Here is an 11,497-nt window from a genome sequence, read left to right as displayed (position 1 = left end):
AGGGTTTGTAAGCGAGTTCGAATATAAGCAGACATTTATTCTATTAGGAGCGGATACGGTCTTTTGGTCTACCCTACATTAAGAAACTAGACATGTTAACAAATAGTAATTTAATGATGAGAATTCTTGACAAGTTTTTTTCCGATATATCAAGTTAAAGTCCACCAAAAATAATTCGCCGATAAAAAGGCAAACAATACATTATTATATATATTTATCATTAATGTTTTAGAAACCGAAAGTACAAATGCCGACCTGTTGATATTGTGCCGGATTTGTTTAAAATTGTACACCAATGGGCACATTTAAATTAAAAAATGGTTGTCAGAATATTTTCAATAATGAAAACTGTTACCGATATAAACACTTAATTTTTCCTTTGGATTCAAATGTAAACATTTCGTTTTACATAATCGAAGATTTACACTCTTTGTTTTCTGTTCACATCTGAAACCACGTGTAAAACAACTTTCAATCTGTATCTAACTCCCAGGTTATAAGATAATAGCCAAGGATGTTTCCGATTTCAATTTGGCTTCCTTAAAAGGTCTCTTCGCAAGCAATTTGCTATTGTCCAAGTATGAAGACAATATTTTCATAAACAACAAAGTTATATCCAATTGTAGAAAAAAATCAAGCACAATTCCCAATGTTTGACCATAAAGGTTTGAAGGTCAAGTTCAGTCTGGGTCTCTACTTGATGGTCAGTTCTTGTCAAAGGGTTTAAAAAAATAAGTTAAAAAAAAAGGGCCAACAAAAGTTTCTGGACGGCCAACGTAACGAAAACATACTGTAGCAACAGCAAGTTCGACAAGTAAGAAACTATCCCCCCAGGGGCCCCGGGTCGGCGGCGGCGTCCCCACCTTTTTAAACATTTACGGGGGGGGGCCAATTTTGAGACAAGGGGCTTTTAATGTTTTATAGAGCCCAATTGTGAAATATAACAAAATCAATATGGTCGCAGGTTGTTTTTTACGAATTAAATATAAACAATAAGAAGTCATTCCAGTAACCCACATGGGGGGCAATTTTTGACCCCAGGGGAAATTTTTAAAAAACTTTTTAAATGTTTTGGCAATGCTACACTAAATTTTCTAATCTTGGCTTTTTAGCATCCAAAAGGAAGAGTTAAATCAGTTTTTTAATATTCATGTATGTTGTATGAACTACGTGGCCTATACCAGGATCAGTTTAAAAACCTAAGGCATAATTTGTATCACTTTGTAAATACCACTAGGTGAATTATCTGCCCTCGAAATGGGGAAAGCATTATCAATGTCAATGACAGCATTCGAAAACGAGTTCGATGACTAATTATTTCGCTTATTAGGATTTTGTTAGTTACCATATTCTAAATCAAACTTTAAATTAATTCTATCATACAAATTTTCATTCTGCCTATATATCTAATTAATTGTTATGCGGCAAACTCTTTCGAATTATTTTTTGGACCAGAATCCTTTGAACAACATTGATGATATTCATGCAAAAATCATTTCTGACACGTAACATCAAAATTGATCTTAGAAAATGTCATTTAAATAAATTATAGACGATGGATAACAGAAATGCAATTCTTTGGCTGAGGGGTTGCCTTCACGGGTTGAGGCCACCGTTTATCCCTGTGTGATCGTGAGAGGCAAATACATGAGTACGAATCATTGGAGTCTATGCATCTCTTAGCTTCAACAGCTTAAGTGGTTGGGAACTATTGACCCCTGGTGTTGCACCCGAGGCTGCCAAAATCATATTTCCTGTTTATTCGCCATATGACCTAAACTGTGTTGGTGTGCCATAAAGCCAAAACCAAGCAAAACAGAAAGGCAACGATCGACAGGTTAGTTAACACATATCTTATCTATCATGTTTATGGCGTTATGATGTTAAACAGAACGCCAGCAAAGGTCTATAGGCAACGCCGTTTCGAAGAGAAGACCCATAAAATAATAATAATAATAATAATAATAATAATAATAATAATAATTATAATAATAAAAACTTTAAATCACGTGAAAACATTTTATAATAATATTCTGGATATTTGATACATGGAAGCTATTGTGTGAATATTGTGAATAAATTTCATAAAAATCAACAAAACGGTTTTCCGATTATTTTTAATGAATCAGTTTTAGTTACAAATATGACCAGGAACAATCAGCCAATCAACGAGAGAGCGACGTTCGATGAACATAGCCCAAAAAATTTTGGTTTTTTAAAAAAAACCAAAAACGAAAAAATTTAAAAACTGTTAATTTTTTTTCTAATTTAATTGTCCGTGAAAAATTCATTTTTGGGTGGGAAAAAAGGAAAAAGTAGAAATTTCCCGAGGGAAACCGTTATCATGCGTTTTCAACCCCTGTTCAAACCTTTCCCCATTGCTTTTGCCGCACCTTCTTGACATCATTTTAAAACCACTGGGGCAAAACCCCAAAAACCCCATCGCGCAACCTGCTAAAGGGCCCTTTAAAGTTTTATAATCCCTTAACAAATCGCCCAAAAACTTTTTTTTGCAACCCCAAGATGGGTTAAATGCACAAACGTCCAAATGATAAAATATTAAAACGCCTTCAACGCCCGATTATTGAAAACCCAAAAGCGGGGAGATAACAAAAGGGAAACTTTAAAAATTCACGATCCCCAGACGGATCGCTACGGATTCCCTTTTAAAGTTGAGTCGCTCAAAAAAAATCACTTTTCCGTTTCAAATGGGGCAAAAACCTGTGTAAAAAAAAAGGAAAAAATGTGTTTCATAAAATAGGATCCATACGGAAAGAACGAGTTTTAAGAGAATTTTTCATTTTGAATCATTTAAAGTACTAAAAAAAAAAAATGAAAATTTCAAATCAAGAGCGGAAAAACCATTAATTTTCGACAAAATAAATTCAAGGGAACTTCATAGGAATCTTTGTACACTGTTTTAAAACTTAAAAACTTTTCGGATTTAAATTTTTTAAATTTTAATATTTTTATAAGAAAACCGGTAAAAAGGTATTTGGGGGACCGAAAATTTTTGGCCCCCACTTTATAAAAACCAAAGCAGAAAAAAGCAAAAAACGAACTCGAAAAGGGGGATTAGGTGTGCATATTGTCCAAAATATGTGTTTGTTTTTTGCTTTAATCAGTTTTTTCCTTTTATACAAGTGTTTTTTAATTTTTTAGCTAAATTAAACCGAAAAAAAAACGATCCGTTCTGTTTTTCTTTTTGGGCATCTATTTACAAAAAAATGAAAATGGATTAAAATCAAGTCAAAAAACGTTTTGTGAACATTAAACAAAATTTGAATAAAAAAAATTTTACAAATCTAAAAGCCCCAAAATTTTAAACTCAAGGTCACGGTCATTTAAAACTTTTCCAAAAAATTTTTTTTTCAAAAAAAAAATAACTATTGATTAAAAACCCCAATGAAGTTTTAATTTTGAAAATCAGTTTTAAAATTAAAAAATTTGCCTTTAAGTCAAGTTAAATGAGTTAAGGCAGTTTGGGTTTTATACATGAAGGGTGACCTAAAGTTTTTTTTGAATATGATGAACCCTTTAAAAAAAAAGAAAAATAACCCGAAGAAAAAAACGAGTATTTTATTTATTTGACCTAGGCGGTCAATTAAAGGTCAAGGTCACATATAAATTATTCAATATGTTTGTTTGGTACCAAGTCTTATTTTGTCCAAGTAAAAATCAAATCCGTAAGGTTAAAGCTCATAAATGAGCCAAGGTCATGTTTAGTTTGATAAACATAAAGGTCTTATCCTTAAGAATGCTTTAATAATAAGTCAATACATTCATTTATAAAAAAGTTCTAGCCAGTTACACCAAAGACAATTTAAATAATTTGACCTTCAATGTCATTTAGGAATGAAGGTCAAGATCTGTCTGGTTAACCTACGGGGTCTATCCAAAAAGATTATTGTGTTCAAATTTGAAGACAATCAATAACAATGTTATAGCCTCTAATAGCAAAAATCAAGCAAAATTTACATTTGACATTGAAGTTAATTGAATGTCTTTTATAAATGAAGGTCAAGTTTAGGCTGGCCTATTTGAAGGTCTTGTCCAAATGGTTGTTGTGGCTAAGTATGAAGACAATTGACCAAAAAACTTTAAAAAGATATGATGAAGTTAACAAGTTAAAGTTTGCGGACGGGAACGCCGCCATGACTGTTACAATGTCTCTATTTCTTTTCTTCGAAAAAAACGTCGAGATAAAAAAATGACTAGGTAGACCATGGCACAAGCCTGCTTAAAAAATGGAAAGAAAATAAAGCAAATATAATCTTTTAATAGTTTAATTCTGGTTATGAACAAAATACACTCATTTCTTCACATATGATGTATCGGATATCTAGCGTTGTAACAAAAAAAAAAGATGATAAAAAATATTATACAAAATTTAAAAGTGATGGTTGATATACTTTTAGTTACATGTCTACTGAGTGAATTTTTTAAACCGAGTTAACTTCTTATTAAGTTATATCTACCCGTTAATCTAGAAGATGATCATGTTTTATGGAATAAATTTACGTCACTATAGTTGACTTAAAAGCGTTTATTTTCATTCATCCACAGATAAATTCATTATAACAAAGCAACAACAAAATGAACTGGTTAAGAATAACTTGATTATTTGTACATGTATATTTTTTCTTATGAAAAAAGTAATTAACCCCTACCCCCTCCCACAGTATTTTATTTTAAATTCTGTCCAGAAATTTGTGACGAACAGTGATATTCCGTGATTACTTTTTTGCAAATCACATTTCAATTGTAACTGTTTCGTTTAATATATCAGTCTTGAATTTGAACACAACTCTTCCTTCATATCATTCTTTCGTTGACATGGGCTTGCCGAAAAGCAGTGAAGTGACGTAAAATCCCATGCATGTATTATGTTTTTCTACAAACTGATCAAGAGTGCCTGAAGCTTTAAGCTCTTTGATTTTCTCCTCGACGACCTTCAAATCTTCAGGAGTTGCGGACGCCCAATAGGAGTTACAATCTCGCCAGTCCTTTTTCAAAGGCCCTTCAGGGTCAAGCAACGTTTTCATCGTCTGTTCGGGAATATCTACGTTATTATGAATGTAATTTGAGCACTCAAAACCACACTTCCGGAACATCTCGTGCCACTTCCGGTCATGTGGATACTGTTTTAAGTGACGTGTAGCAATGTCAGGATTTAAGTGAACAAACCATATGGTTTCATAAAATCGAGGTGATGGACCGGAAGTGATTGTCAGTACTCCGTCATGTTTAAGAACCCTTCTTGCTTCAGTGAGAACCTTCTGAATGGTTGGGAAATTTTCTCCATCAGGATGTTCCTCTAAATGATGCAACACCTATTGTAATATTTTAATAAAGGTGCTGTATCAGTAACAGCTTTATTATGCTAAGAATGGCTGACATAGGGATATAGCAGGTTGGAACAACATATTGGAAGGCAGGTAAATCAAAGGATTGTCTCACACAGAATTGCTTTATTAATTTTTTAGGATAACATGGAATTGCTGTATTTTTTTAAATGATTCATAAATCACGCTTGTATGAATCAAAATTGTGCTATGTTTCATGATTAATGGTATCATGCGATTTGGAGCAGAATCTTATTGAAGTTGAAATTGGTTACACAAAATTACCTATGTGATTCTTATTCTTCAGAAGAAGAACATAAACATAAAAAATAAACATGTGTCCCTGATAGAATATATACATGTAAAACATGCGATACATACACCAATGTGTTGAAAGCTGCACGCCGAAGATGAGCCAAAATATTTCAAGAAAATCAATTTTGGGAAAAAAATGTCCAACATTTTTAAGAAAGGTAAAGCTTTAAAGATCCGTTAAATTTTTGCATGTTTTGTTGGGGGGTTTTTGGGGGATTTTGGGGATTTTATAAAACCAAAATTCTACTGCTTTTTATAAGCAGTAGGGCATTTTGCTATTTTACCGCTTTTTTGGTAATTTAACTTGGACTGTAAGTCCCGATTGCTTAGTTAATTTTTTTATTTTTTTCCCCTTAAAATATTTATTTTAAAAATACTTTTCTAAATTTTCATGAAATTGAAATCTGGAGGCGTGCTGCTTTGAGTTCATGATTTTGGAACTAGATGATTTTAGTAAAAAAAGCAAATTGAAAAAACGGTCCTTTCCCCGCTAAAAATCTAAAAAAACATGTCAAAATAAACAAATGCATTGTCTTTTAAAAATTTTTTTTCGTTCTTTTTTTTGTTTTTTTTTACCCCTTTTTTCCCAACAATTTATCTATAGGGGGGTATTTCCCAACCCATCTTTCCTGGAATTCACCATATAGACAACTTTTCCCGCGCCAAAAACACTCAAAACCTTTCAAAATGTATAATGATTAGAGAATAGTGTAGACCCTGATCGGACGACATAACTGCGCCGATTGTCTTTGGCCCAACTGGTACAATCTGGCACCGCAAAAGGATAATTATACCAATTAAACTACATGTACTAGTATTAGAAACGATGCAAAATGATGCATGCAGCTTCAAAAACATCTACACGCTTTTGTATAACTCTGGACATTGCAAGCTATTCAACTTAATGGTAGACAAATGTAACATTACAAAAAAAACCATCTTGAATGTGACAGTGTATTCAGAAATCAAGCTTGAACTTCATTCATTGATATTGGAATATAAATAAAGTAAGAAATTGGATATTACTTAGTGACAGTATGAAGTTTGTTAGTAGCCATGTGTGTATCACTTTGCACTTACCAAATTAAACATTACGGCATCAAAACTGTCGTCTGGGAACGGAATTGGCGGCAATTGTTGCTTCAACACTTTTTTTACTCTTCCCGATTCAATAGAGTCAGCAAGTTTGGCTTTTGCCTTTTCAAGCATGCCTGGCGAAGCGTCTAAAACAATTACTGTCCAGGTGTCGCGACGCCATATTCAATTAAAGCCTTTTGGCGTAATTTCGGTCCGCAGCCTGCATCAAGGACGTGTATATCCTGGAATAAAATACGTTTTATATTGTATAACATTGTTCCAAACTGACACAAATCTTCCCTGCAATCTAACCAGTGTCTAGATAGCGTTTTGAGCAGTAAAAACAATTTGTTCAAGAATTTGAACTTTCTATAATGATGTCGTATCATCTTTAAATAAAATTAATGTAATCTTTCATCGTAAATACTCGTGCCTTCCAATCTAACTAATGCTTACATAAATCCACGAAAAAATGTGTCAGAGAAATAATGCATGATTTTTCAGTAATGATCAAGGACTTTTTTGAAAACAGATAAGTCAGAAGAGTCACAAAAAACAATGAACCTACTTTCAAGGGTTTTCACAGTGTAACTGCATCATGGCCGCCATGACAATCCGAGCCCATAGCAAAAACCGCTGGTTGTCATAGTTACGTGACACGTTGTTATAATCTTCGTACTTGCTCATCTCTGAAATTCAAATTTACAGTCTCAACAACTAAATCAAATACTTGCCTTTAAGGGCCCATAAAGGGTTAAAGGCCCATAATGCCTCAGACATGTTATTATTTTTATTCCTCAAAAACATTCTATTTTTTGGTATCTTGTTACCATACATATGCTCTACCTTTGCTTCTTTTGCAATTGGTATAATTTAAGTGAATGTGTATTTTGTATGTAGGTCAAAATACTATGTTTGCATTTTGCTATCTTTACGGTACATAACTGAACATTCAACACTACTTTCTTCAGCTGTTTAACATTTAAACATGCTCTAAAGCAATTATGAAAACATTTTTCAACGCATGTTTGACATTTCTAAAGAATTTACTGAATGTGTATTTCTGAGGCATAATGTGCCTTTAAAAGCTATTTCTAAAAAAAAACTTTTACAAGATTTATTAACAGTAATGTTAAACTGTTTCCTTATTCTTATATTCGATTTTCGAAAGAGTTGTAACACAAATTTTATCATTTTTAACTTACACATGGATACTATACGAAAACAGAATAACCTATTTTAACTATTTTAAGGCCCATTCAACAGCGCATACTTGATAAAATCACGTACTTAAATTACAGTGGATTTAACAATAATTCCGTGCATCCGCCGTTCGCTTGGAAGAAAATATACCAATACATATTTGTTTCATAGGTATTTTGGAATTATTGTTTTTTTTTTCAAAATTCATTCAATACTTAAATTTTGTAAACTACAAGCTGCAGCTTATATTCTATAAACTTAAACAGCTATTAAGAAATGTGGAAAGACGAATACTTTATAGGCAATTAAAAGTCAAATTGTGAAGATTAGTACATTGCTATGCAACGCTACTATGTAAATAATAACAAAGCGCTGTACAATTTTAAGGAACATCACTTAAATAAGTTCACTATACATGTTAATATACGAATACATATATAAATATACATTATATTACACGGAAATCACAAGCGAATCGATAATTATGGTAATTAGAGTTAATTATCAGGCATCCAATAGCACGTTTGTCCCAGGATGACTAGTGCTCACATCCACACCATACAATCAAATGGGCAGACAGCAGTTCAAACGTCGACAGCTGTACCAGTATATATAGTTGGGATATGTTGAAAATAGATGAATACGCAACGTATGTCGATTGTGTTTCCTGCGCCGACATGTATATACTCGTACAGCTGTCGACGCTTGAACTGCTGTCCCCCATTTGAAAACGGTTTGGGGAGACCTGTTTTTTCTTAAAAGCCTGGGTTGCTAAATATTACGTAGCGCTTTGGGTAAAACCCAACCCACGATTTTTTCTGTTACTTTTTGGGAAATTTATTACAGAAGTGCTGAGTATTTTTATGAATTTTAAATATTTTTTTGTTTACATTTTGCTACTTTTACGAACAATAACTTGACATTCACTTTCTTTATGTAAAGAGCATAATATATATGCTCCACAACATTACGTTATAAAACTCGTGTTTGCTCTTTCTAAAGAATGAAAATTTCAGTCGTTTCTGTGGCAATGTGTGCGGGTTTTTTTTGGGGGGTTTTTATAAAAAAATTAATTTTACATTTAAAAAAATATAGATGTTTTAACCAATATATGGTCACGAGCAGTGTGGTCACTACTTTAGTTCGTTTTATGACAGCGCACGATCTAATTTATAAACGAAAAACGCATGTTTTAAAGTGATAATTAAAACCAACTTCATGCCGTCGATCTCGCCCATGATCATGATGATATTTCCACATAACAGTCAGATCGTTATACCATAACTGTAACTTAACAATGGTTTTCATACATCTTTATTATGTATCAATTGTAATATTGTGCAGTCGAGGGAAAAAGCTTATATTTGAATGTTTATGCATGCACATGTACATGTTTCCGACTATATAAATAAAATTTACTTGACTCGACTTGACCTCATCGCATTATAGTACAGTGTACCAAAATATTTAAACATTTGGTTTAATTCAGTCCGTTTTTAAAATGTTTTCGGAATGACTGACCGGGTGCTGTTAAGATAAAAATATCGTTTTTAATGATCAAAGAGAGGTTATTTTATGATAATTTTAACATTATTGGCGAGATAAATGAGCCGAATGCCTGCTGTGATCTATAGAGACAAAAACTGATTATTTCCTATTTAGAACTGAAGGTTCAGACAGGTTAATTAGGAAGCGCAAAACTTATCCACAGTCAACTTAACATTTCCGCCCCTGACGCATCGGTATGTATACAGTACAACTATAATAATATACATGTGTGACACCTTTATCTCCCTGACCTAGTTTAAAATATGAACCTGCATAAAACTCCCCAGACCACGCGGTCTTTCAAAATACAATGAACATGTATCAGTATAACAGTTTTTATTCTTGGAAGAAAAGGGTAGAACAAAGATCATGATCCCCAGATATATTATATTATATACATGTGTACTAGTATACAGTACTTAAGTGTTCAAACAATGTGCTCATTTAATAAATCTGCAACAACTGTGACAACTAATTATAATTAATTAACTGACAAGGAAAGAAAGATGATTAGAATAGATAGTTTACTGACAAATAATCTTTATCTGAACTTCTGCAGAAATGACATTAAGTAAATATCCAACTTACCTAGATAGTATGTTTACAAATCGGGCAAAACTTCAACACTTGATTTACCTCCCTTGGTTTTGGCGGGGTGTATCTAGAGGCAAAATAACATCAAGAGGCTACCAGCCTACCAATTGATATATCATACTCACTGCATGTGACTTTTAAAACAGATTTAAAAACGTAAAATTCGTAATAAATAAGGGCGTGGAAACGGCGTTTTAATTAAGGGTCCGAAAAATGTATCTTTGTACCAATGATTTTTCCAATGTCAACGTTCAGATTTAACTTCTAGCCATTAAGCAGACAAAAAAAAGTCGATTATATAATTATAATTATTTTTGTTGCTGGTCGTTAGATCGCCTGACCAAAATTCATAACCACATTGCAAAAGCATATATTTGAGATTTAATTTAAACTTGGTTCATGTCAAGTGTGTTTCAAAATATTGCTAATATGTGGTTATAAATCATTAAAGTATTTAGCAGCCAAATAAAGACTGTTTTCCCTTGTCCAAAATAGGTATATTTCTCCTAAAAAGCTAATATTTAAATTTTCTTTTGTATCAAACTCTGGCCTGTAATTAGAAAAGTATTAAATTTTTTATTTTCTTGCAGTTTATAATAAAGAAAGGATCTATAGATTTACAAAGAATTTCGAATCAGCATTCAGTTGGAGTTGCCGTTCACTGCAATATACATATAAGTTTTTAATGTATTTTATCATGGACTATAATTAAAGTCAGTGATTTTATCAAGTTTGGATCGTTGAATTGGCCTCAAATAATGAAAAATAAATCTTAAAAGATCACACGCAAACAAGGAGGAAGTTTTTTTTTTTTTAAATTGTGTATTTTATTGAGAATAAGATCAAATTATTTTTTATAATGTCATAGAATTTAACATTGTACACCATAATATACATGTAAAACTAGGAAAATAAGTTTTCATGTATTTTATCATGGACTTTAATTAAAGTCCGTGATTTTAATCAAGTTTGGATCGTTGAATTGGCCTTAAAAAATATCAGGCTCAAATAATTGAAAAATAAAATCTTAAGATCACACGCAAACAAGGAGGAAGTTTTTTTTAAATTGTGTATTTTATTGAAATATAAGATCAAATTATTTTTAATAATGTCATAGAATTTACATTATACACCATAATTATTTCATCTGAGTTCTTTTTTAAACAAATGTGTTCAGATTTTTTTAACTGGTATTAATTCTTCCCAGAAAATTTGACTTACAGATTCAATCAAACGGAGTCTGCAATTTTCATGTAATTCTATTGTGATTAAAGCTTCCGATCGAGGGATCACATTTTATCCCACAACAGCAGGTCAAGTGCTGTGTGGCAGCTGTAAAATGTTGCCCCATACTTCACTTCTGTGTTTTTATATTTTTCTGGTCCTTCGGGATCATTGGTTCCAACATTTTTATG

General features: G+C 32.3%; 1 protein-coding gene across 1 annotated transcript; it reads right to left on the bottom strand.

The window, feature by feature from the left end:
* Nucleotides 1–4,281: 4,281 nt before the first annotated feature.
* LOC132737117 (uncharacterized) lies at nucleotides 4,282–6,869 on the bottom strand. Its single transcript, XM_060724354.1, has 2 exons — nucleotides 6,741–6,869; nucleotides 4,282–5,333 (listed from the first exon to the last, which is right to left on the bottom strand). The coding sequence occupies exons 1-2, from the start codon at nucleotides 6,867–6,869 to the stop codon at nucleotides 4,821–4,823; spliced, it is 642 nt and encodes a 213-aa protein (XP_060580337.1). The 3' UTR covers nucleotides 4,282–4,820.
* Between the last annotated feature and the right edge of the window lie 4,628 nt (nucleotides 6,870–11,497).

Source organism: Ruditapes philippinarum, unplaced genomic scaffold (genome assembly GCF_026571515.1).
Source record: "Ruditapes philippinarum isolate M1 unplaced genomic scaffold, ASM2657151v2 ctg631_1_1_1_1, whole genome shotgun sequence".
NCBI lineage: Eukaryota > Metazoa > Mollusca > Bivalvia > Venerida > Veneridae > Ruditapes > Ruditapes philippinarum.
This window is presented reverse-complemented; position numbering and strand designations above follow the sequence as displayed.